The sequence below is a fragment of the Elgaria multicarinata genome, chromosome 19, assembly GCF_023053635.1.
Source record: "Elgaria multicarinata webbii isolate HBS135686 ecotype San Diego chromosome 19, rElgMul1.1.pri, whole genome shotgun sequence".
In the NCBI taxonomy this organism is placed as follows: Eukaryota; Metazoa; Chordata; class Lepidosauria; order Squamata; family Anguidae; genus Elgaria; species Elgaria multicarinata.
The window spans coordinates 7,741,993-7,769,557 of record NC_086189.1 but is presented as its reverse complement, the minus strand read 5'-3'; the positions used below and the strand labels follow the sequence as shown (position 1 = coordinate 7,769,557).

The window sequence follows — 27,565 nt, the reverse complement described above, 5'->3', positions numbered from 1 at the left end:
CCAGCTTCCCGGTATGGCTTCGGATGGGCACTCCCAGCCAAAGCCAAGCCGGGACGCTAGGGGGTGGGGGGAATGGACAGCTCCATGTTCTGACTTCCGGGCATGCCGGAAGTCAAAATGTGGAGCCGCCCGCCTGCCCACCCCACCCCACCGCAGCGTCCCGCCAAGCCAGGAGGACTTCGGGCGAGGGATAGGTAACGTGGCCTCATCCCCGCCTGTCTCCGCCTACCTGGGGTGGTGGGGGGTACGGTGGGGTGGGGTGGGGTGAAAGCAGCTCACCTTGCCTAGGGCACAAAAAAGCCTGGGTGCAGGAACGTGACTCACGCTAAGTCAAACTGTTGGTCCATCCAGCCTAGGGGGTGGGTGAACATGCAATGTTCGCGCTCACTCAAGTTCTCCAACATCTTCCTCGTTTCGCCTCGTTTGCGTCCCCGAACTTTTGGTTGCGCAAACAGACGTTTGTGCAAATTGCGCTTGCATATTTGCATTAATGTCTGTTTCCCCAAATTAAAACAAGCCAACAAAACGTTCTCAGATTTCCGGGAAACCCTGCGGCACGGCTCACAAATGCAAGCCACGTCGGGGGCAACCACGGACATCTCTGCACACAGAAGATGTTTCAGAACAGAAAAAGAAAAAGACCAAAAGTTCCTTACGGGTAAGCCTTCCTGCCCAGGTTTTCCTCTTTCTCCGTCGAGGCCTTCTTGGCCCTAAAAGGAAGAGAGAGGGAGGATGCGAGTTAATCTTTCAACGGAGGGACTTCCTGTTGGGAGGCAAAGTGCTGTGAATTGGGTCCATCTGAAGCAAGCAGCATGTCATGGACCAATGACATCAGAGGCCCTGTTGACATCAGAGCCAGTGTGGTGTAGTAGCTAAAGTGCTAGACTGGGAGTCAGGAGATCCGGGTTCTAGTCCCCACTCAGCGAGGGAAACCCACAGACTCTCAGCCCAACCTACCTCACAGGGTTGTTGTGAGGATAAAATGGAGAGGAGACGGATTATTATGTATGCCACCTTGGGTTCCTTGGAGAGGAATATAAATGTATTAATAAATAAAATAAATAAATCGAAGTCCCCGATGGTCTAGATCCAGTGTAGGCCCCAGGTCTGGAGGGAAACTGGTGGTTCCACATAGACCTATCATAGGGTGACCATATGAAAAGGAGGACCGGGCTCCTGTATCTTTAACAGTTGCATAGAAAAGAGAATTTCAGCAGGTGTCATTTGTATATATGGAGAACCTGGTGGAATTCCCTCTTCATCACACCAGTTAAAGCTGCAGGAGCTACTAGAGTGACCAGATTTAAAAGAGGGCAGGGCACCTGCAGTTTAACTGGTATGATGAAGAGGAAATTTCACCAGGTTCTCCATATATACAAATGACACCTGCTGAAATTCCCTTTTCAATACAACTGTTAAAGATACAAAAGCCCTGTCCTCCTTTTCATATGGTCACCCTACCTATCATCCACACAGACCTATGGTCTGATTGGAGTCCACCAGGGAAGAGCCTTCAGCGTGGTGGCCCCCCTCCTATGGAATTCTCTGCCTCTGGAGGTCAGCCAGGCACCAACTTTGTATTCCTTTCGGCACCTCCTGAAAACTTCGTTGTTCCAGGAAGCCTTCCCTTAATGACCAGCTGCGGTTCACTTTTCATTTTGTTTCTTTTAGACATGGACTTTTAATGCGTTTTTATTCTGTTTTATTTTGTCCACCGCTCCGAAATTCTGAATGGGGGAGCAGTATATAAACATGGTAAATAAAATGAATAAATAAAACGTGGGCCAGATTTAAATGGGACCACCCCCACTGCACCTCCATCACTACGGCCTCTTACCCGTAGCCCAAGCCATAAAATGCCCAGAAGGCAGGGTGCTGCTCCTAGGGGTGGGCGAACCAGCAACGTGGGTGATCATTAGGATTCACCAAACACGGTCTCACTGCTCGTCATATGCCCGATTTCTGTTCTGTTCTGTTCAGATTCATTCTACGGGGGGGGATTTGCGCCGATTTGCGACATTTGCGCAAAAGCGAACTGGGGAAGTTACGCAATTTGAACATGAACATGGCAATTAGCGTACATTTTCAGGGATGGACGCTTGCAGTTGCATTTGGGCCTTTGAACAGGGAATGCTCACAAGTTTTGCAAGGAATCATAGAATCATAGCATAGCAGAGTTGGAAGGGGCCTACAAGGCCATCGAGTCCAACCCCCTGCTCAATGCAGGAATCCACCCTAAAGCATCCCTGACAGAGGGTTGTCCAGCTGCCTCTTGAAGGCCTCTAGTGTGGGAGAGCCCACAACCTCAGCAGGCAACTGATTCCATTGTCATACTGATCTAACAGTCAGGAAGTTTTTCCTGATGTCCAGCTGGAATCTGGCTTCCTGTAACTTGAGCCCGTTGTTCCGTGTCCTGCACTCTGGGAGGATTGAGAAGAGATCCTGGCCCTCCTCTGTGTGACAACCTTTTAAGTATTTGACGAGTGCTATCATGTCTCCCCTCAATGTGATGAAATTCTCCAATATCCCTAGATGCTCCACAATTGAGCCTCTTGGAGAGTTTTTTTTTGGGGGGGGTGAGTGGCAGGGACCTGACAATGCTGTCTTCCGGCCCAAGCTCTCATTAACATGAAAGAGTCAAATGTCTGAGAAAGAGTCAAATGTCCGTCTAACGGGGAAAAATACTGTGTACGATTGTGCGCTTAGTGGATCGACATTGCTCCAAAAGCCGGGCCGACATATGCAGCAGAATAAAGTGGTAGAGTCCTGAGATGAGAGGACATACTGTACCACTCCAGACTGCATGTGGAGAATGCTGTCACATTTTTGAATGCTCCCCTCTGTCTAGGAGGTAAAAAAAAACCCTTCCTGCAAATGGAAAACTAGCACAGCAGGAAGAGGTCTGGGCTTTCTCCCTGAAGTGCTACATTTCTTACTTATAGGAAGAGGGTTTTTTCCCCCCACATAGGAGAACGTTACAAAATGTGATCACCTCCACTTACAGTCTGAAGTGGAACAGTCCCTTCTAGCCCCTCAGGAGTTATTTTCCAGATGGTGTCATTGGGGTCATGAAAGAAATCTTTCCCAAGGTGAGATTGGCCAGTGACTTGCATTCTCCTTGGCTTGGCCTTCTTGCCCGACTCATTTGGAGCTACCTGGCCATCCTGTGCAGATTGATGTGCAATCCAAACTCACATGTTTCCCATTCCTGAGATAGTCTAAGATTTCAGAGCCAGCAGCCCTATGAACTCAGTGACACAGAACGTTACAGAGAGGAAAAAACTTTTCCCAAGATGGTTAATTTCCTAACCAGGTATTTGGAGAAGGACTCACAGGATAACCAGCGTCTCCGGGCTCACCGCGATCACCTCTGTCGCCAACGGGACCCTAGAAGGAGAGCAGAAGAAAAAAAGCAAGAGAGAGACATGAAATGCCACTCCACCTTCCGAATCCCTGCTTCGTGTCCCGGTTATGCTAGAAGATGTCACCAGAAGCAGGGCCTTTTCACTGGTGGCCTCCGGTTATAGAAATACTTCTCCAAGGAGGCTCAGTGGGCCCCATCCCGCCTCTCCTTCCCAGCATAAGTGGAAAGTGCTCTTCCTGACTGTTTCTTGCTCTCTCTCTCTCTCTCTCTCTCTCTCTCTCTCTGGCCACATCTACACCAAGCAGGATATTGCACTATGAAAGCGGTATGAAAGCGGTATATAAGAGGCAGAAGCCACACGACGGTTTTATAGTGGTACTGAAGTGCACTGCAGGATCTACACTATTGCTTTATAATGGTATTGAAGTGCACTGACAACTGTTGGGGCCCATTGACGCATACCATATACCTCTTTCATACTGCTATATCCTGCTTGGTGTGGCTCCTGTCTCTTATATACCGCTTTCATACTGCTTTCATAGTGCAATATCCTGCTTGATGTGGGTCTGCCACATCTCCCTCCCCCCCCCATTTCTGCTGTTTTAGTATTTTATGGCTTCTTTCTTTCTTTCTTTCTTTCTTTCTTTCTTGATTTCCCAAAGAAGCCTTACAGCCCCAAGGCCAAAGGAGGGGGGACAAAATGACTCCCTTCAATATTTATCATGGGAACCCTGACAGGGATAAGCCTGCTCAGACTCTGACACTCCAAACCACTTCTAATTCAATCTACTTACAGCTTGCAAGGCCCTATCAAGGTTTAGCTTGCTGTGTGGGAAGTCTCGTTTTATAAATGGACACTGGGAAGAAAATCTGGCTTACTCTGTCTCCGGGTGGTCCGGGTGGCCCCTCTTTCTTCCCATCATCACCTTGTTCTCCCTGAAAACATAAGCAATCATGTTAAAACAGCCCAAGGGTTTGGTTAGGATCAAAGGCACTCCAGGTATTGCAGTGGTTGTTTTAATCATCCAATATTCACATTGCTTGCTTTTTCCTCTTCCCTCGTCATCCCGTTTTCCTTGTGTGTCATGTCTTTTTAGACTGTAAACAAGAACTGCTGATTGTACGCTGCTCTGGGAAACCTTTTGGCTGAGCAGTGGGATAAAACAACTTTAAATCATAAACGATATCCCCTCTTCTTCCAATAAATACCCTAAGCAGCTTACCAAAAAGTGGGGAACCCCATGCGTTAAAGAGTAAACATACTATATTAAAAAAAAACCATGGAGTTAGAAGCATGGCTAATGGTCAGGAATGCTGGGAACTGTAGTCCAAAACATCCAAAGGGCTGATTGGTAATCTGCCCTGTACCGGCTGTGCTGCTGTGGCACAGGCGATCTCCAAGGCCACCTCACCCAGAATGCCTTGCTACGAAGGACTCCTGAAAAATGCACAACTGTATTGAAATGCCGGCATTTCAGACGGCCCACACTTTCGTCTGATTTGGAAATTAGCATAAATTTGGGGGATGTTCGCGCAGCTTTTGTGGAATGTTCCTATTCACACAACGCAAACAGCGAGTGCAAATCTGGGGGAGATTGTTTGGTTGGCAGGCAGAGAGTTCGTGAAATAAGCAGGGCATGGCATCTTCCTCTCCTCCTCCTCAGCACTACCATTGTCTGGGCCGGAGCGAGAGGCAGGTGAACAAGCAGGTTGCCATGGGGACGAGGAGGAGCAACCCCAGGGACTTGTCAGTGGGCCCCTATTGGCCTGTGGGCGCCCCAGCAAGTGCCCCATCATGCCTACCCTCATAAGAACATAAGAACATAAAAAGAGCCCTGAGGCTGGATCAGACCAAGGGTCCATCTAGTCCAGCACCCTGTTTGCACAGTGGCCGACCAGCCATCGGCCAGGGATGAACAAGTCCGGCTACTGTGTATCTCACTGATAACTGGTGCACAACAGATGCGTTTCATGTTTGGGAATCTGCAGTCGAATGCAAAGCAATCAAGCAAACCCAAATTAAGTGAAGAGCAGCCTCCGATCGCCTCTTCCATGGGCTTCCCTGATCCTCTAGGCTGTCCTCCTCCAACTTGCCTTCTAGAACGTTCGGCATCGTCTTTGAATTTTAGCATTGCATTGAAACATGACAACTTTAAGAACTAAAGAACATAAAGAGAGTTCTGCTGGATCACACCATCTAGTCTAGTGCTCTGTTCACACAGTGGCCAAGCAGCCATCGGCCAGGGATGAACAAGCAGGACGTGGTGCAACAGCACGCTCCCGCCCATAGACTCATAGAATAGCAGAGTTGGAAGGGGCCTACAAGGCCATCGAGTCCAACCCCCTGCTCAAGGCAGGAATCCACCCTAAAGCATCCCTGACAGATGGTAGTCCAGCTGCCTCTTGAATGTCTCTAGTGTGGGAGAGCCCACAACCTCCCTAGGTAACTGGTTCCATTGTCGTACTGCTCTAACAGTCAGGAGGATTTTCCTGATGTCCAGCTGGAATCTGGCTTCCTGTCACTTGAGCCCGTTATTCCATGTCCTGCACTCTGGGAGGATAAAGAAGAGATCCTGGCCCTCCTCTGTGTGACAACCTTTTAAGTCTTTGAAGAGTGCTATCATGTCTCCCCTCAATCTTCTCTTGTCCAGGCTAAACAGGCCCAGTTCTTTCAGTCTCTCTTCACAGGGCTTTGTTTCCAGACCCCTGATCATCCCGGTTGACCTCCTCTGAACACACTCCAGCTTGTCTGCGTCCTTCTTGAATTGTGGAGCCCAGAACTGGATGCAATACTCTAGATGATGCCTAACCAGGGCCGAATAGAGAGGAACCAGGACCTCACGCGACTTGGAAGCTATACTTCTATTAATGCAGCCCAAAATAGCATTTACCTTTCTTGCAGCCATATCGCACTGTTGGCTCATATTCAGCTTGCGATCTGAAGATCTTCCAAGATCTTTCTCATTTGTAGTATTGCTGAACCAAGTATCCCCCATCTTGTAACTGGGCATTTGGTTTCTATTTCCTAAATGTAGAACTTGGCATTCATCCCTATTAAATTTCATTCTGTTGTTTTCAGCCCAGCACTCCAGCCTATCAAGATCACTTTGAAGTTTGTTTCTGTCTTCCAGAGTATTCACTATCCCACCCAATTTGGTGTCATCTGCAAATTTGATCAGCGTTCCCTGCACCTCCACATCCAAATTATTAATAAAAATGTTGAAGAGCGCTGGGCCCAGGACTGAGCCCTGCGGTACCCCACTCGTTGCCTCTCCCCAGTTTGAGATGTTCCCCAGCAACTGGTGCACACAGGCTTACTGCCTCGAATACCCTTTGACGCCGGCCACATCTGTACACAGCCAAAGAGAGTGCAATCCAGGTGCATAACAAGAGGAGTTAAGGAAACAGGTAAAAAAAAATGCAATTTTATATACTAAAATATACTGTTAAAAATAACATCCACAGAGCATTTCACAAGTACAATAATACAGCAAGACAGTCAGAATGCTAGACAGAAAATGCTCAGTAAACTTCATCCATTTGGCCAGACGCGTTTCGACCCGTGGGTCTTCCTCAATGGCCAGTTTGCCAAGCTGATTAGTACCATGAGCTATTTCTTGTCAGGCCTGACTTAGAAGTTCCAAACATTAAACGAAATCAGATGTCACTCCCCCACGATATACGGTATGAGTCCAAATATTCAAAGGAAGCCCATGGAAGGTATTCTAAACAGCCACTGCTCGCAAGCACAATAATTTTAGTATATAGAATTGCCTTTTTTACCCGTTCCCTGAACTTCTTTGTTTGTATTTATACTGTGTTAGATTAAGGTTATCACCTATTTGTTGCATTTATACATACGCATAACCAGAGGATGCAATGGAGGTGTGGGGGGGGGGCGGGGGGGGCAGAGAGAGCATCTGCCCTTCTCAATTCCTGGTGGGGATTTATTTGGGCCTCTCGGTTCCCAATGCCCCTGCGCTCGTTCGCCGCTTGGCTAAAGCCAAAGTTAAAAATAATTTAAAAAGCTCTAGTAAGAAAGCCGAGAAAATAAACAAATGGGAAACGCGAGGCCGAGGGAAGGCCTCCTGATCTTGGCCGCCTTCCCGGGGTGGGAAGCATCAGCTTGCGATTCGGGAAAGCCTTCCAGCTGGACAGGCCTGGCCTCGGCCCGGCGGCTTTGCGGAGCTGCAAATGGGCTAAACGGAGAAGGATAATTGACTGGGACGCACCACGGAGCAACATGCCAACGTTATGGAGATCGTTCGACTCTGGGGAGGCCGGTCCCACCACACCACTAAAGTCCCTGCTCCCTTGGCAACGTTCACTCGCCAGACGTTTCTGTTTTTATTTTTTAAAAAAGAACTTGACCCAGATTCCTTTTTATTCCCCACTGAAAATACTCCTTTCATTCCTCTCTAAGAATAGCAAGCCGGCGTAGCGCAGTGGATAAAGTACTACGGGAAGACCCGAGTTCAAATCCTCACTCAATCAAGTCAATTCACTGGGTGTTCTTGAGATGTCAATGGGAACGGGGCAACCAACCCCAAGCCGGTGCCGGTGGCTGGGGAGGATGGGTGTTGAAGCCCAACACATTTGGAAAGCCCCAGTTTGAGGAAGCCAGTGTGGTGTAGTGGATAGGGTGTTGGACTGGGAGTCAGGAGATCCGGGTTCTAGTCCCCACTTGGCCATGGAAACCCACTGGGTGACTTTGGGCCAGTCACAGACTCTCAGCCCAACCTACCTCACAGGGTTGTTGTTGTGAAGATAAAATGGGGAGGAGGAGGATTATGTAGGCCACCTTGGGTTCATTAGAGGGGGGAAAAGGCGGGATATAAATGCAATTATAAATAAATAATAAATAAATAAAGTATACGGGGGTCTTATCAGGGGGCCCTTATTTTCTCTGGAGGGGATCCCAAACTCAATTTAACCCCAAACTTTCTCTTTCTGGGAAGGTCTGGATGACCTCGCTGTAACTAACCATGTTCATACAGAGTGGAAACTGGTGGCTCCGGTGTCGGTAGGGCAGCGAATCCACTCCGGGTTTCAGTCAGAACTGGTTAGGACTCTAAAGAAGCTATCAGCACCATGGAGAGCTCCTTTAGAGTTCCAACTGGTTCTGACTGAAACCCGGAGCGGATTCACCACCGCCCCACTGACATCAGAGGCGCCAGCCTCCACTGTACCCTGGACTGGGTGTCATTAAGATGACTAAGCAAACGGGGAGGTGGAGAGAAGGAAAAGATGGAGCAGGGGAAGAACGGCTGAGTCAGGGGGAGGTTTGCAGGGAGGAGGTTTGCAAAGAAAGGCCGGGTCTCCCTCGGAAGGGAGGTGGGACACGGCGTAGTAGGAAGCAGGCCCCCTCGACGAGATTTACGTCGCATCTGAAGACAGGAGACAGCAAAGCAGTCTTCCAAACAGATTTCTCCCACCCACCCTCTCTAGAACCAAGCGTGTGTGGCCTTGATACAAATCTATGGTGCGACCACACTTCGCATACTGTATACACAGTTCTGGTCACCGCACCTAAAAATAAAGGTATTGTAGAGCTGGAAAAAGTGCAGAAAAGGCAACTCAAATGATCAAGAGGCTGGAGCCAGCCCGCTGCGAGGGAAGGTTGCAAAGGCTGGGATTGTTTAGCTTGGAAAAGAGGAGGCTAAGGGGAGACAGGATAGAGGTGTACAAAGTTATGCAGGTTGTGGAGAATGTGGACAGGGAGACATTTTTCTCCCTCTCTCAAAATACTAGAACCCAGTGGGGTCCTCCCATGAAGCTGATGGGTGGGAGATTCAGGAGAAATAAAAGGATGGACTTCTTCACACAGCGCATAGTTAAACTATGGAACTCACTGCCACAGGATGTCGTGATGGCCTCCCATTTGGATGGCTTTAAAAGGGGGTTGGATAAATTCCTGGAGGAGAAGAAGGCTATCCATGGCTACTAGCCCTGATAGTTGTGTGCTATCTCCAGTATCCGAGGCAGTAAGCCTGTGTGCACCAGTTGCTGGGGAACATGGGCGGGAGGGTGCTGTTGCACCGTGTCCTGCTTTGTTGGTCCCCAGCTGACAGCTGGTTGGCCACTGTGTGAACACAGTGCTGGACTAGATGGATCCTTGGTCTGATCCAGCAGGGCTCTTACGTTCTTGTGTTCTTACCAACACAGAGCTCGTTGCTTTATGTTCTTACGTTCTTTACGTTCTCATGTTCTCAAAGTTGCCATGTTGCAATGCAATGCTGAAATCAGTTCACTGGAAGCTCCGTAGGGAAGGACGGAGGCCTTCAAAGATGATGCCAAGCGTTCTAGAAGGCAAGTTGGAGGAGGACAGCCTAGAGGATCAGGGAAGCCCATGGAAGAGATGATTGGAGGCTTCTCTTCACTTAATTTTGGTTTGCTTATTTGTTTTGCACTCGACTGCAGATTCCCAAACACGAAACGCATCTGTTGCACACCAGTTATCAGTGGGATACACAGTAGCAGGGCGTCTAATTCTTTCATGGCTATGTTGTGAATCCAGGAGCCCAACACACTCCTTCACATTCACCCCCTCAGACCCTGTCGGGTGCCTACAGCTTTTTCGTGGACCCGCACCCTGAGCACTCACAAGGCCCAACAGGCCCTCGGCAGCCGTCCGCCCTGGTCCCAAATTCACCTTAGGAATCCGCTCTTGAAAACCAGGCTAAGTAGGCATCAAACTCACAGACTGAACCAATAATATCTGAATTGTACTCGGACGATAGTGCCTCATCTGAACAAGTTGAGTTCTTTAACAGATGGTCAGGGACTCTGCTGTATGAGGCCTGCTGAGCTGGAGAATAACGCCAGATTACATTTCAATTCTTGGAATGAATGTTCCAAGTTGTGAATTAGTGGAGTGCGAGGCGTAATCATATACACCGTGTGGAGCATTAGGCTTAATAGAAGCCTGATGTAGGTTCATGTCCTAGTCAAATGATGGTACCTTTTCCGAGCATATGAGAAATAGAAAATTCTGCTTCCTAGAACAAGCAGAAGGGTTAGAGATGTTTCAGTCACCATAGCAGTAATGAGTGATCACACCAGCCTTCCTCAACCTGGGGTGCTCCAGATGTGTTTGACTACAACTCCCAGAATGCCCCAGCCAGCTCTGCTCTGCTGGCTGGGGCATTCTGGGAGATGCAGTCCAACACATCTGGAGCGCCCCAGGTTGAGGAAGGCTGGATCACACAATCGCATAACAACGATTTGTTGTTTGCATAACGACGTCGTAAAACGTTCCGTTCACATTTTTGGCGTGGCGCGTGCGTATCTGCCAGCTGAGTTCATGAAGCTGAAAAAGTGGACTCTAGTCCGTGAAAGAGTTGGCCACGAATACAGCTGTTATTCTTTAGAGTGCCACAAAGCTCTTCATTGTTTGGTCTGGTTTTTCTTTTCTCCAACAGGCTAATGCAGATACTTTGGGAGGTTTAGGCCAACTGTATTATTTGGTTTGGGAAGGATCTTCTTTCTAGTGAAATTTTGATCTCACACACTTAGCATGAGCAGATGGGGAGTCGAGGGAAAAAGAAAAACCCAGTCTTCGTAATCCAGAGCAAAATTAAACAGCTGGAGAAATTTAACACTCCCAATCATCTGCATAATTACTCGGGAAGAAAGTTTCATGAGCTCAATGGGATTTATTCCCCAAAAGGGCACAGGGTCACAATATTAGTTTCCTTCTCTTAGAGATGCAGAGAGAAGGTTTTTTAAACACGGACATGGCCTGGAGCGACCTTCATAGTCACAGTAGGCGTAGGGAGAGGAAGAGAGAAATGAGTTTTGTTCACATATCAGTTCAAAGTTAACTGAATCTCAGCTATCCTTCGTAATTTACACTTCTCTGAATTGTTCAACTGAGTTTTCCAATATATATTTTTAAAATGCATACAACATGTATGCATTTTTTTGCACACACACACAAAAATGCGTCTTTAAGTGAAAATAACATTAAACATGCATAACAAGAGGGAAATCATTTGCAAAAACAGGCCCTGTTCAGTCAACACACTAAATCATGACAGTGAAGTGTTTTGAGCGAAACATTATAACTTTAGTGTGAACCAGTCCTAACCATGGTAGTTTAAACACACTCACAAACCACTTGCTGCAAAATGGTTAACACACTATTCACGGCTTAGCGTGTTGCCTGAACAAGTCCATTGTGTATACCAGGTGAAAATGCATTCAAAAATGCATGCATTAGGTGAAATGCACACGAAACTGCATGCAAGTTTTTATTAGAACGTAACAAAACAAAAAAAACATCAAATTTTGGGATGAACAGAATTTGAGATTAGAAAAATGAGAATATGACAAAAACCGACAGAGTGATCAATCCCTGAAGGTGCAATTCAATGTATGTTTAGACGCAAAAAAAGGCCCACAACTCACAGGGACTTGTAGGTCTTTTTCCTGTCTAAACATACATAGAATTGCACCTTAAATCACCGTGTGGGATGAAAATCAGTTTCTTCACGAGTAGGAAGTGTAGAGATTGTCACCATCAGTTCCCTTTCTCAAACTTTGCTAGGCTGCATAAATTCTGCCCATTTACCTTTTCACCTTGGGGTCCAGGTGGTCCGATTGGGCCTGGCGATCCCGTATGCCCCTACACAGGAGAGGAAATAAAATAAAAATGCATTCGATCGGGCACACTGATATTGATACAGGGGAAGCCGCCTTGTACCAGGTTGGTCCATGTAGCCTTGGCTAGGGCAGGGTGAGGATTTCGGTGCTGCCCGCAAATAATGCAAACACGTTCTGTTCGTAAACCTGAACCCGAACGCAAACGGGAGCACAATTCTCAGGAACTTTCCACCATTTCCCAAGCTTGCATTCGTGACCGGAAGTGCGCACCTGCGCACCTCCAAAACCTCATTCCCCACAACCCCCACAATCCAAAACAAGTTGGTCATTATTTACCCTATGGGGTAAGTGCACTTTTGGGGTTTGTGCTTTGGAAAGTATATTACAAAATGTACATGTTTCCTGCTAGGGGGGTGAAAGAGAAAAATGCTCATGTTTGGGAGTGAGAATGAGCCAAGAATGTGAAACCAGAGCACCTGAAATTTGGCAGGCTGACTAAAGGAACCCTGGCTGGCGAAGGCACTCCAAGGCCTCTTTCCACAAGCCTTTAAAAACTGAGCTAGGCCAAAAAACTGCAGTTTTCTATATTATTATTATTATTATTATTATTATTCTGTTGAAGCTGAAGACCTTTTTATTCTCTCAGTATTTTAACAACTGATTTTAACTTACACTTAAATTTTACTGTTTTAATTCTGTATTTTAATCTTATATCAACTTCTGCTGCGTGGTTTTATCCTGGTTGTGCTTTTTATACTGTATTTTGTATTTGTGTTTTTAGATTGCTGGTTGTCTTATGGTGTTCTTCATGGTTTTAATTTTTGTGAACCGCCCAGAGAGCTTCAGCTATTGGGTGGTATAAAAATGTAATAAATAAATAAATAAATAAATAAATAAATATTATACTGTTGTTTTTATATTTTTGATGGTTTAAACTTTTGTATACTTTTTAACGTGCACTATTTTTAACTTTTGTAAACTGCCCAGAGAGCTTTGGCTATGGGGCGGTATATAACTTTAATAAATAAATAAATAAATAAATATTATTTATTACATTTATATACCACCCCATAGCAGAAGCTCTCTGGGCGGTTTACAAAGATTAAAACAGTGGACATAAATAAATATATGGATATTGCTGTTTGTATGCTTTTAAAATTTTTGTATATTGGTTTTTAATGTTCATTGCTTTAACTTTTGTAAACCGCCCAGAGAGCTTTGGCTATGGGGCGGTATATGAATTTAATAAATAAATAAACATTAAAAAAACAAATATACAAAATTTAAAACCATAAAAAGTATAAAAATGGACATCGTCCATTTAAAACAACTATTCTGGAGTCAGTTAAAAAAAACCCTCAGCATACACGGTTAAATGCTTGGGAGAAGAGAAAAGTCTAGACCTGGCACCGAAAAGATAACGATGTGGGCGCCAGGTGAGCCTCGTTGGGGAAATTGTTCCATAATTAGGGGGCCACCACTGAAAAGGCCCTCTCCCTTGTTGCCGTCCTCCGAGCTTCCTTCAGAGTAGGCACCCAGAGGAGGACCTTTGGATGTTGAGCGCTGTTCCTAAAATCCAATGAAGCTTATCTTGTCAGACATTGGAGGTTGGTGGCTCTGATTTTGGTGGGGCTGTGAATCCATTCCAGGGTTTAATCAGAACCAGTTGGAACACTGAAGGAGCTCTCCAAGGTGCTGAACCTTATCCCCCAAAGAAGGTTCAGTAAATTGGATGGCTGCTTTAGAGTTCTGGCTGAAACCCAGAATGGATTCACAGTCCCATTGAAATTGGAGCCACCAGCCACTACTTTTTGTCACGCCAGTGATGCATCTTGGCCTTTATTGTCTACACCAGGGGCATCAAAACTCTTTCAACTCTGGGCCAAATTCCATTTCAGGCACATCCTAATGACGGGTGGTGCTGAAGGCAAAAGTGGGCGGGACCAAAGGCAAAAGTGGGCGGGGCCAACTTGTAAAAAAAACCCGGCATAGAATCATAGAATAGCAGAGCCGGAAGGGTCCTACAAGGCCATCGAGTCCAACCCCCTGCTCAATACAGTAATCCACCCTAAAGCATCCCTGACAGATGGTTGTCCAGCTGCCTCTTGAAGGCCTCTAGTGTGGGAGAGCCCACAACCTCCCTAGGTAACTGGTTCCATTGTTGTAGTGCTCTAACAGTCAGGAAGTCAGGAAGTTTTTCCATAGTTTAGCTTATGGCTCTTACTGCCAGCTATGAAGCTTTAGGAGAGGTATTCCAACCTTCTCCTTGTCCTGTTCGTAAACCGTAACTTTTCCAGCTTCCTTGGATTTGGGGACTCTGAGAAATGGGGCATCTGCTCATTCCACACCAAGCGTAACGTTAGGAGAGGAAGGACTGCCTCGAACACAAGTCCCAAAGCAAGGCACACCACAGTACGGCTGATAAAAGGCAACTCCAGGGCCCCGGCAGTCCCAAAGCATGGCTTACCTGATAGCCCTTTAAGCCAGGCTCTCCATGGACACCCATTCGGCCCGGAGCACCCTGGGGGGAGAAGAGAAGAGGGGTGCCCTGATCAGCAAATGGTGCTTCATACCGGTCAAATCACTCATTCAGTGTTTCCGCTGGAGCAAACCCTTCTTTTATCTCCACCACTCTCCAGTGGGGTTTTGTATAATAGCTCCACTGCTATTCCTTCCCTATGCTCTCCTTGAGTAACCATCAAATACACACACACACACAATGGGCTGTTTCGCACAATGGGTTGTTAACCACCCTGAGAGCACCGGTTGCGTGCCAACCCAATTTACATCACCACTAGTGCCAAGTGCAGCTTCTTGTCCCAATCCAGGGAGGGGGGCTGGTTGGGGTTGGTTAGCAAACCATCAGGAACCCGTGCCCAGTTGTAGGGTTGTGGGGTGGTTTGATAACCACCCCAAAAAAGCCACCCTCGCCTGGTTTGGTTGACACAAGAAGCCGCGGAAGGGGACTTGAATTGCCAATATGGACCCCGCGGCGAATGGTCCATGATGGGATGCAGCGGTTGTGTGAACTAGGGATGTGCACGGACCCCCCGATCCTCTTCGCGCCCGATCCGCCCCGCCTCGATCCACCTAGGGGACGCTCCAGCTCCGAATCGGAGCTCCACAGTGGTGGGGAGTGGCGCCAGGTAAGGCCTCCCTCCTCCCCCTTACCTGTGTCCATCGCGGCCCATCCCAGCTTCACTAGAGCCCGCGGCTCAACCAGGAACTGTAGGCCCCGCTTACAGTTGAGCCGCGGGCTCTAGTGAAGCTGGGATGGGCCACGACGGACGCAGGTAAGACCCCCTCCCCCTTACCTGGCACTGCCGCCATCGCCACACGGGCGGCGACAGCGGCAGGGCCAAGTAAACCCCCCTTACCTTTTTTGCGGAGCTCCGGATCGAGACGAAGTATCCGCCTTCACCTCGATCCGCTCCGCAACGCTCCACGACTCCCCCGATCCTCTTCACCTCCGCCTTAAGCGGAGGCGAAGCCCCCCGATCCGCTCCTGCTTCTCCAGTCCAAGAAGAAGCAGAGCACATCCCTAGTGTGAACCACGTGACACAGACAGACAAGCGGTTGCATCCGCACAGCGGACCCCTAGAGCTGCCAATCAAAAGGTAACATGCAACTATCCTGCCTTTTCATCGTTAAATGGTTTATTTATTTATTTTCCGGAAAGAAATAGACTCCGGAGGCAGTAGGAAAACATGGGAGGCTCACATTTTGAAGACTGAATTGTCTGGACCCCCAGTAAATATTCTGTAAAGGTTAGAACAACAATTAACCCCTACTCTCTTGATCTTTAGAAAGGTTGTAAAGACCCCTCTTTTCAATTTGGCCTTCCAAAATGCAGAGTTTTAACGTTTTCACTGCTTTAATGGCTCTTGTTTGCATCGTTTTAAGGTTTGATGGGTTGAATTACTGTACACCTCCTTGATGGGGTTTGTACTTTTTTAGCAGATAAGGCCGCATATAAATAAATAAATAAATAAATAAATAAATAAATAAATAAAACAGAAATAAAATAAACAGAAATTTAACATGTCATCAAGCATCACTACAAGCCAACACTACAATCTATCTGAAGATCCTTCCTCCCAAACCATCACACTTCGTGACTGCCCTCCACGTGGGCATGGGAATCCATGGAGATTTTTGTGCAGATGGTTAAAAATATATTATTATTATTATTATTATTATTATTATTATTATTATTATTATTATTTCACCAGTACGGAAATGAGACAGTATGAATGTAAGAATGGAAAAATGAGAAAGTAGAGGTGTGCGTGCTGACGTAACCCCTATTTTTCCTGATCTGCTAACATAGTATTTGAAGATATTCCCTGGAAGGGGAGATGCCAAAGATAAGGGCTCATTTTCTGCATCATCAGTTGATGGATTGTAGTTTTATGCCCAATTGACCATTAGCGACATAAGGGGTTGTTTAGGCTGATATTTTAGAGGATTTCCCCTGGAAGTACTGATCTATAACAAAGCTTGGGTACTGCAGCGAAGACTTGTGTAACCCCAAGAGCTAGAGACACACGTTGATGTGTACTGAGGCTAAGTGATGTCCACGGCTGCATCAGTCAACTGGGCAAGGCCTAAGAGTCTGGAACAGAGATGGCAGGACTTTAGCTAATCAAATATCAGGAATGCCAACAGGCACACAACTGCGTAGCAATTTTAACAATATAATCAAACAGTGGTGATACACAGAGTCAAAATAATGACCTCTATCATAGAATCATAGACTCATAGAATAGCAGAGTTGGAAGGGGCCTACAAGGCCATCGAGTCCAACCCCCTGCTCAATGCAGGAATCCACCCTAAAGCATCCCTGACAGATGCTTGTCCAGCTGCCTCTTGAAGGCCTCTAGTGTGGGAGAGCCCACAACCTCACCAGGCAACTGATTCCATTGTCGTACTGCTCTAACAGTCAGGACATTTTTCCTGATGTCCAGCTGGAATCTGGCTTCCTTTAACTTCCTTTAACTATTCATATAGTGCTTTCAAATAGAACAATTCAAGGATGCAAAATAATAAAGATGACAACACAAGGCAAAACAAGGCAGGGTAAGACAATAATTGCTTCTTGTAAAACCTTGGCTATAAGATATAACAACAGACTAATATACTGTACTATTAATTATGACAGGATTCCGGTTATATATCTTTTCCCTTTTCGTCAGTTGATTTCAGACTTCCTCAGACATATATTCTTTCAAGTCACCATGTGCCGTCAAGAGCCGTGGGGGTGTCAACAAGAGATGGTACCCCCTAAGTTTCTTCCAGTTTGTGCCCCGGCTGAAAATTCCTTAGCTTCCAAGTTAAGAAACCGTATTTGTATTTGCATTTGCAAGAAACCGTTTCTTCGCCACTTGGAAGCTTAGGAATTTTCAGCCGGGGCACAGGCTGGAAGAAACTTAGGGAGTACCATCTTTTGTCGACACCCCCACGGCTCTTGACGGCATGCGTTGACTTGAAAGAATATGCATCTGAGGAAGTCTGAAATCAACTGACGAAACGGGAAAAGATATATAACCGGAATCCTGTCATAATTAATAATACAGTATATTAGTCTGTCATTATATGTTATTGCCGAGGTTTTACAAGAAGGCAATTATCTTGCCTTGTTTTGCCTTGTGTTGTCACCTTTATAATTTTGCACCCTTGAATTGTTCTATTTGAAAGCACTATATAAAATAGAAGTCATTATTTTTGACTCTGTGTATCACCACTGTTTGATTATATTGTTAAAATTGTTACACAGTTGCGTGCCTGTTGGCATTCCTGATATTTGATTATTATCAACTGCAGCCCCCGTGTGTTTTCGTTCAATTGTCAGGACTTTAGCTAAACCTGACACCCTCACTTGGGTAGAAGGTCTAGATCGGGGTGGGGTGGAGTCTTCAAAGCATTGGGATGGGTGGGTAATTTTACACTTGAACCCTCATCTCTCCAGAAATGGAACATCACATGCTTGACTCTAGTTAGTTAGGTTGGGTTGGCCAGGTGTGCCCACTTTAATAACCAAAGGTATAAATAAATATCTCCTTATCTGATCCTTAAGAGAGGAGGAGACCCTGTCCACAGTTCCTGACCATCAACGGTACCTTCGGTCAACCTTACAGAGAGATCTTGGGACTGGCAAGAAATGTCATATTTGCTTTTCTGCTTAGCACTGGTGAAGATAGGCAGGTAGTAGAAATCATTGGGTTGTATCCAGAGTTAGTCATACTTAGAGAAGACACTATAGATGGTGTCCAACTGTGTCATTCCATTAGGGCAAATAAAGTTGCGCTAGCCGAAACGAAGTTCTGAAATATGCGCAAGAGAAGAATCCAATGAAAGTTATGTTTGCATAAGCGTGGTTGCACAAGCGGCTTTGCGTAACTCTTGTGCAACCCATTGTGAAACAGGTTACACAACCAGCTTACACCCATTGTGCAACCGGTTGTGCAAGCTTGCACAACGGGAAGATTCAGCAGCACTCCACTACCACGATTGGAGTTTGCAGAATGTCACCACTGGACGCTCCCCGTTGAGATCAATGGGACTTAAGTTAGTATGACTAACCTAAATCCCTTTTATCTCAAAGGACCTATGACTAACTCCGGCTAAAACCCATTTTATTGTATTGCTGCACCTTATTGCTATGTGTACGGCCTAATCTACACCAAGCAGGATACAGCACTATGAAAGCGGTATGAAAGCAGTATGAAAGCGGTATGAAAGCGGTATATAAAAGGCAGGAGCCACACTACGGCTTTATTGTTGTTTATTCGTTCAGTCGCTTCCGACTCTTCGTGACTTCACGGACCAGCCCACACCAGAGCTTTCTGTCGGCCGTTGCCACCCCTAGCTCCCCCAAGGTCAAGTCTATCACCTCCAGAATATCATCCCTCCATCTTGCCCTTGGTCGGCCCCTCTTCCTTTTGCCTTCCACTTTCCCTAGCATCAGCCTCTTCTCCAGGGTATCCTGTCTTCTCATTATGTGGCCAAAGTACTTCAGTTTTGCCTTTAATACCATTCCCTCAAGTGAGCAGTCTGGCTTGATTTCCTGGAGTATGGACTGGTTTGATCTTCTTGCAGTCCACGGCACTCTCAGCATTTTCCTCCAACACCACAGTTCAAAAGCATCTATCTTCCTTCGCTCAGCTTTCCTTACGGTCCAGTTCTCTCAGCCATAGGTTACTACGGGGAATACCATTGCCTTAACTATGCGGACCTTTGCTGTCAGTGTGGTGTCTCTGCTCTTAACTATTTTATCGAGATTTGTCATTGCTCTCCTCCCAAGAAGTAAACGTCTTCTGATTTCCTGGCTACAGTCAGCATCTGCAGTAATCGTTGCGCCCAGAAATACAAAGTCTGTCACTGCCTCCACGTTTTCTCCCTCTATTTGCCAGTTATTAATCAAGCTGGTTGCCATAATCTTGTTATTTTTTGAGGTTTAACTGCAACCTGGCTTTTGCACTTTCGTCTTTCACCTTCGTCATAAGGCTCCTCAGCTCCTCCTCGCTTTCAAATGCTGTGACCACTGTTGGGGCCCATCGACACATTCCATACACTGCTTTCATAGTGCAATATCCTGCTTCCTGTAGATAAGGCCTATGTCTCAATAAAGCCTTGAACCAATAGAGTGAGTATGGGTTCCTATGGTATACCCCCGTCTTCAGGGTTACAAATTCAGGTGACTGGAGGGGAAGAGACCTCCAACAGGTGAGGTGCTTCCCCTGTGTTATGAAAAATCTTGCAAAGTCTGTAATCCACCAGCAAATGTATTTGTATTGTGAAGCCTTAGCCACAGATGATCTAAAAGAAGTTAGCAAGCTTGATTTTTAAATTGCTTTAAAGGGGGGGAATGTTAGCAGAACCACCTCCATTTTTAACAGGAAACTGTAAAATCTCCATTGCACACCAAGCGAAATGTCAAAATGCCCTGTATGAGAATGTCTCCTTGTGTGCGTCCTTGCATCCTTGATTACTAATATAAACAAGAGTCCTGGCTCCAGCTGTCTGTGTCGAAGTTAACTCTCTGTAACTTACTGTCAGGCCAAAGGTATTGTTTACAGGACTGTTTAGCATAATTAGCTATGCCTCAGTGTTATGTTCTGATTGGTTAATGCTGCTACTGGGCCCTGCCCCTTGAAAGCTTTAATACTGTACCATATTCCCTATGTCTTTTGTCTGATTGCTCCCTTTGAAGAGACCAGGCCTTGATTACTAATCAATAAAGCGCTTTTGAACCCTCTGTCGTTGGAATGGTGGAGTCGTGCTTAAGGGCTGTTTGGATCTCGTCCTTGGGTGAAAAGAACATTGATCTAACACCTGAGCAGACCCCTACCTGTACAGGTAACAGGTAACTGAGAAAGGCAATAGCAGTGGATTAGTGCCCCAGAATTCTGTTCCGTGAACTGACACTCTATTCTCACCATAGCTCCTAGGGTACCTCTGGATCCTTTCGGGCCTTGATTCCCTTTGGATCCTGTCTTCCCAGGTGGGCCGGTCTCTCCAAGTTGCCCCTGATGCCCTTTGCTGCCCTAAAGATAAAAGCACATATCAGTTATGGGGCAAGGGAACCCTAGACCACATAGTCAAGGAAAGGAGGACAGGGCTCCTGTATCTTTAACAGATGTATAGAAAAGGGAATTTCAGCAAGGGTCATTTGCATGAATGCAGCACCTGCTGAAATCCCCGCTTCATCACAACAGTTAAAGTTGCAGGAGCCCTGCCCCTTGACCAGATACAAAAGAGGGCAGGGCTCCTACAGCTTTAACTGTTGCGATGAAGAGGGGATTTCAGCAGGTGCTGCATGCATGCAAATGATACCTGCTGGAATTCCCTTTTCTGTACAATTGTTAAAGATTCAGGAGCCCTGTCTTCCTTTCCATACAGTCACTCTAGAACTCATGTCTGGTCTGTACCACTTCAGAGCACGGGTGATGGTCTCAGGACTGAATGCTCCTCCAAAGAAAACCAAAAGGTAGAAAGACAGCCTTGATCCCTTCTCCATGGTATTCTGGGTTTAGGGAATGTTTCCATGCGGAGCAATCAGGTAATCCCGCTCCTATGGTCTGAAGTGACACAGGTCAATCATGTGAGTGAGAACTAGGGCAAAAATAAAAGAAACAAGGCAGACGAAGATCATCAATAGGAACAGGAAGAAACAGGGGCTTCCATACCTTAAGTCCAGTTTTCCCTTTTTCTCCTTGCAGGCCTGGTTTTCCTTCTGGTCCCTGAAGAGACAGGAGACATAATTTCCCCGTCAGCATCTAACACCTCCCAGAGCAGACCGGAGTCCTAGTAGACAGGCCAGTTGGCACCAGAACCCTCTTTCCATCATGCTCTGCTATTAGTCCTCAGACTGTCCTGAGGTGCCATGACACTGACACCACCACCTATTGTCCCATCTTGTAGGAGAGTCCATTTCTGCAATCTGCATTTCCTTTTCTAACAGATACCAAGAGAGTGGCATTGTACTGTCTCATCAGGCGTTAAGGACTACTACAGGGCCGTGATCAGGACAGGATTTTGGGTGGGGGGAGTCCAGGACCCCACTCAACTAACACTAGAACCCAGCGGGGTCATCTCATGAAAGCTGTTTGGTGGAGATTCAGGACAGATGAAAGGAAGGAGTTCTTCACACAGCGCAGAGTTGAACTATGGAATTCACTCCCGCAAGGCGTAGTCATGGCCACCACTTTGGATGGCTTTAAAAGGGAAGTGGACAAATCCACGAAGGAGAAGGCCATCAATGGCTACTAGCCCTGATGGTTGTGTGCTACCTCCATATCAGAGGCAGTAAGCCTGTGTGCACCAGTTGCTGGGGAACATGGGTGGGAGGGTGCTGTTGCACCATGTCTTGCTTGTTCATCCCTGGCCGGTGGCTGGTGGGCCACTGTGTGAACAGAGTGCTGGACTAGATGGACCCTTGGTCTGATCCAGCAGGGCTCTTCTGATGTTCTTTTAGGCAGAAGCATTATTACTTCAATTGTGATGCACACCCCTGTTTCTTCCCTCCTGTGCTTCTCAACGTTCCTGATACATTAGAGCAAAGCACCCAAACAAAACCAGTTTGCCAGGCCCGGTAAAAAAAGAAAAGGAAAAACGAAACCCTCTGAGCGCGTGCAATTTTGCATTTCAATCTCACTGAAACCATAGCATTGCTGTGACCGCAGGAATCAAGCCGAGTTTGCTTTTGCCGTCCTGATGCTAAACACATTGACTTGGTAATGAGCACGATTTTGTTTTTGTTTTGTTTTTTAAATAAAGGGTAATATATATTTAAAGTAAACATAATAAAATCAGCATCTGGAACCGCGTACATGCCCAGCCAGCTGCACTCTAACTCTAGAAAGCAGAGGACTGTTCAGTCCGGAGTCTAAAATTACTTAACCACACTCCTGCATTGCTACTTCTGTTCCTTTAAATTTGATTTTTCTAATTGCTTAGAACAACAAATACGGTTGTTTGGATAGCTGTTTTGATTTTTATTACCAAAGGTTTTCTTGATTGTTACTATGAAGGTTCGGAAGCAGAAAGGCAAGAGATAAATATTTTAAATAAACAAATAAACCCCTTTTGTATTAGCAGTTGAAGGCCTCGTGGGCCTCTGGAGGAGAGATTTCCTTTCCTTTGCTGTTCCTCACTACCCTTTCCCTACTTTTATTGATTTATATTCCATTTTCATCCAGCTCACGGGAACATACTTGATTCGTTCCGATGCACATTTGTATTCTCATACAACAACGCTGTAGGGTAGGCCAGGGCAGAAACAAAGTGACTGGCCCAAACTCAGTGGCTCCGTTCGGATGTAACAGCAGCATCTGTTGGCAAATTGTGGGTTAATTAACCCACGAATTCCACATGATGTGCGCTGTGGACATGCGCCGCGCTCAATCCGCTTCCAGTTTCCATGAACAACCCTGGAGTGTTCAAGGGTTGTTTTCGTGACATTTGAACAAGGTCACTTGTGGCCGATCATAGGTTAAACAAGCCCAAGTTAACCTGAGAACAAACCATAGCTATCGTACAATTTGTTGATGGATGCTGCCATTATCTCTGAACATGGCCAGTGGGTAAGCTTTGTTGATGAGTGGAGATTTGAATCTGAGTCCTTGCAGTCCTAATCCATGCCTCTAACCACACTAGCTTTTTTTTCTGCCTGCCGCTTCTTCCATCATTGCTTTAAAGCCATTTCCATTTTTTTCTTTATCATATGAGTATGTAGGTAAGTGAACCATTCACTGAGGCTGATCAGGGGTCTGGAAACAAAGCCCTATGAGGAGAGAGAATGGAAGAACTGGCCACGTTTAGCTTGGAGAAGAGACATAATAGCACTCTTCAAGGACTTGAAAGGTTGTCATACAGAGGAGGGCCAGAATCTCTTCTCGGTCATCTCAGAGGGCAGGACATGGAATAACGGGCTCAAGTTACAGGAAGCCAGATTCCAGCTGGACATCAGGAAAAACTTCCTGACTGTTAGAGCAGCATGACAGTGGAACCAATGACCTAGGGAGGTCATGGGCTCTCCCATACTAGAGACAGTCAAAGGGCAGCTGGACAGCCATCTGTCACGGATGCTTTAAGGTAGATTCCTATATTGAGCAGGGGGTTGGACTCGATGGCCTTAGAGGCCCCTTCCAACTCTGCTATCCTAGGATTCTATGATATAAAGAAATCTGAGGTTTTTTGCATCAGAATATCTATTCACCCAAGTGGGCATCAGGATACAAAGGTTGCTTCTATACTAAGCTCTTTCCTCCAAAATTGTTTCTGTGTTGTCCTCCCTTGTTTTTTTTTAAAAAAACAATATTTATATCATTGTTTTATTTTTTGGCAACGCACCCTTTGCCTGTCCCGTGTGGACGGGCAAAGTGCTGTTAAGGCTTTTAAGAGCTACTGGGCCTTTAACTAAAAATTTAAGTTCATATACAGTGAACCCTAGACATTAACCGTATGTTCTCAAGAGTTTCTGCCTGTTTTTATTACCTTCCTGTTCAGAGTGACTTAAGAATAGTGATGGATCCCCCCTTATTTATTTCAAATATTTTAACGGTACCCTTGACCCAGTTTACGATTTTCAGGAAGTGTACAACCCTGATAAATTACAAATAAAACAACAATGGAAATGCATAACAATTCACTTCTGCAAGTAATCAAAATGCCTGGAGGATCGGAAGTATTTTTGCCGGGAGCCCCATAATAATTAGCGCCTGTTTCCCCTGGGAAGGGGACTTTAATTACCAGTCGTCTTGCTTTTTCTTCTTTTAAGTGAAATGTACTTTATAAATGAAAGCACATCTGGAGGCGTAGAGGCTGGGTTGCACGTGTCCCCTCATTGACATGGTAATGAGAGAATCAGCACAGAGGACACCAAATTTCCTGCCCTGGATGCACCTGTACATGAACAGCATGTAGCAAAGAAGAAGAAGAAGAAGAAGAAGAAGAAGAAGAAGAAAGACGGGGAAGATATTAGGTATTTTCCCAGGGATGTGGGATGACTCATCTCCATTTCATCACTTGGAACATGGAAGCCAAGGGACTCTTCTATGATGAGTCCTGCAGACCCCGGGCCGTGAGCCAAAGAATTGATGAGACAGAATGGAATAACAGCTGCCAAAATGCACATGAAAGAATGGGTTTATATGACATTCTGGCAACGAGGAGTTTGAGCTTTCATCGGGGTTTTCTCTGCCACTTTCTTGCCCCATATTAAGCTCGCCTCTCCAATACTGATGCTGAGGAAACCTACATTCGGGCACAGTGCATGCAGCCTAATTTGGCCCCGGACAGAGGGGTTTGTAGTATGGAACAGGGAGCTTTTTGCATTCCAGACAGCTTCTAGAGTTTACAGACAGGACAGGGAAAGATATGGGATGGGAGTTTGGGGTTGGAGAGGGGCACGGTGGGGCAACTCACCGTGCCCCGTGGTAATCTCTAACATTTGCAAAAAGAGGCTTAAATCCCCCTGAAATCATTGGGAGTTACCTACAGCAAATAAATAACAGAATGAACGAGATATCACTTCTCTCGTAGCCAATGGCAATGGGGAAGTGATGCCCTCTGTGGGGGCAGGGAAGACACTCTTGGGGACCCCTCCAAGTTTCACTCTGGACCAGGCTCTTATTTTCTTGCTATGGTCTTCCTCTCTCACATCCATACTCTTCCTCTGTCTGCTCTTTTGGCCCGATCCAGCAGCGCCTTTCTGATGTTCTTATATCAAGTCAGAAGTGGGCAACGTGTGGCCCTCCAGATGTTTTGGCCTACAACTCCCATCACTGTTGGAGTTGTAGACCCAAACATCTGGAGGGTCACAAGTTGCCCACCCATGAAATAAGCAAAGACCTGGTCATTTGAGATCCCCAAACATGTGAGAGAGTGTTGGATGGGGAGATTTTCATAAGCGTACCGAGCTCTTACTGCTATGCACTTTCCAGATGTTAAGACTGAAGAGTTTATTCGGGGGGGGGGGGAAGCACACCTCCACTGTTAGATGCTGAGGAAGTAAGAAGGGAAGCGTTCCACAGAGATTGCTAAGTTTTCTGAAATTTTGGAATGGCTTCCCTGGAGGGAGGAAGAGGGGCAGGGGGGTGGGAGGGACGCCAGTGTAGCATGCAGAACAGTAGAGTCTAACATTTCTCACCACTTCCTGGGGTTCATTGCTTTTAGGTTTTCTTTACTGGTGTCCTCTCCAGCAAAAGACTACCGTGATGGGCACTCTTTCTATACGGATAATTCACTTCCAAACATTCATTTTGATTGGATTCAACTCAGTTGGCCAAGAAAAGAGAACTGTGTGGAAGCCCTTTGATATCTCTTATTCTTTGAGAAGCCTTGTGTATATTCTCAGTGTGCAGTTCGGGGGTCATTGGTCTGGTTGAGAAAATAAATTTGCTTCTAAGCTTCCTCCTGGAATGGGATTCTTCCCAAGAGCAGCTCACCCCATTTAACCCGCCAATAACATAAATAGCAGACCGTGATCAGTTCAGCAAAGAAGATGCTCCTGTTATAGTCCATGTCAAACCGAGACGAAGGCAGACGTCACGTGGGAGCCAGGAACCAAGAGTCAAGGTAGGAGGTTAAGGACACAATCCTATGGATGTTTAGACAGAAAAAACCCCACCTACAACTCCCAGAATTCCACAGCCAGCACAGGGAATGCTGGGAGTTACAGGAGTTTTTTCCTGTCTAAACATCCATAGGATTATTCCCCAAATGAAGAGTAAAAGCCTGGAGGTCCAAACCAGAGATCAAGCTCAAATTCAGTCAACATGAGTATTACCCAGGCAAAATCCCAGCCAGTTATACATTTCCTACTGTCCTCCAGACTTCCCCAAATAACCACCCAGAAAGCAGCAGGCGATGAGGGCAGCAGGGCAAACTCCCTTTTATTCCTGTAATTACAATTGTGCTGTGATTTAAGCGAGTTTAAAAAGCAGACCTGCCCGTGCTCAGAAAGCATAATTATTAAAAAAAAAAAAAACATCGTCAATGAGCAGCTTTTTTGGTCTTTTTTCTAGCGTATCAGGAAGAAGAGAAAACCTCATTGTGTGTTTCGCAAATGAAGTAGTATAGATGGACATCTAAAGGGAGGCCCTGTAAGGCCATTACATCCAAGGTTTAAAACTACCTAGGGTTAGGTTCTTAGAATCATAGAATAGCAGAGTTGGAAGGGGCCTACAAGGCCATCGAGTCCAACCCCCTGCTCAATGCAGGAATCCACCCTAAAGCATCCCCGACAGATGCTTGTCCAGCTGCCTCTTGAAGGCCTCTAGTGTGGGAGAGCCCACAACCTCCCTAGGTAACTGGTTCCATTTTCGTACTGCTCTAACAGTCAGGAAGTTTTTCCTGATGTCCAGCTGGAATCTGGCTTCCTTTAACTTGAGCCCGTTATTCCGTGTCCTGGTGTGGATCCCAAATTGGACTCAGCGCCTGAAGAAGACCGTCCAAGAACGGGAGCAGGGGAGGAAATTCTCTAAGACTCTCCAAGAGTCAATGAGGAATCTTCCCAGGAGCTTATCAAACAGGAGTCCTGGGCTCAGAGATCACCTTGCCCCGCCTCCCCCTCCCCCTCCCCCTCCCCAGGAACTCAGTCTTTGTCAAAGGGGGAGGGAACATCGGAATTGACAGATCCCAGAATCTGCCTCAAGCAGGTGGAGTTGCAAAAAGGTGGGAGGCAGTCTGCTAGATGAGCCACATGGTGGAGGATAGAGCTTGAAGACCTTCCCTAAAAGACTGGGTCCAGGAAAAAGCCTGCTGGACATGGCAGGAAACTGTCCATTTAGTTGATAGGCAACCGCCTCGCTTTGTAAGGCTAATTCAGCTTAGAGGATAGCTCCTAGCATTCACACTGCCATCACGTGCGAAGAGATGTCTATTTGCTGAGTAAAGCTCTGTAGATTGCATGGCTAAGCTCTTTATTGTCTCACGTCTCAGCAGGAGGGCTTAGAATCTCAGCACCTAACTGCACATGTTCACAACCTGAATGTGACACCTTTATAGTGCTTCTCACTGAGGACAGCCAGCGGCCAACCAAGGTGGACGGAGCCACACCAGTACCTGGCAATCCTTCAGTGTCTAGGGAGATGC

General features: G+C 46.3%; 1 protein-coding gene across 1 annotated transcript in view; it reads right to left on the bottom strand.

Annotated features, from left to right (window-relative positions):
- The window catches only part of COL27A1 (collagen type XXVII alpha 1 chain), a 309,507-nt gene that overhangs the window by 44,323 nt on the left and 237,619 nt on the right, over positions 1-27,565 (bottom strand). The window contains exons 38-44 of the mRNA XM_063144913.1: positions 21,157-21,210; positions 20,407-20,514; positions 14,436-14,489; positions 11,937-11,990; positions 4,244-4,300; positions 3,334-3,387; positions 657-710 (exon numbers count right to left, since the gene is read on the bottom strand). Coding sequence (XP_063000983.1) covers positions 657-710; positions 3,334-3,387; positions 4,244-4,300; positions 11,937-11,990; positions 14,436-14,489; positions 20,407-20,514; positions 21,157-21,210 — 435 coding nt within the window. The remainder of the gene's footprint in view (positions 1-656; positions 711-3,333; positions 3,388-4,243; positions 4,301-11,936; positions 11,991-14,435; positions 14,490-20,406; positions 20,515-21,156; positions 21,211-27,565) is intronic.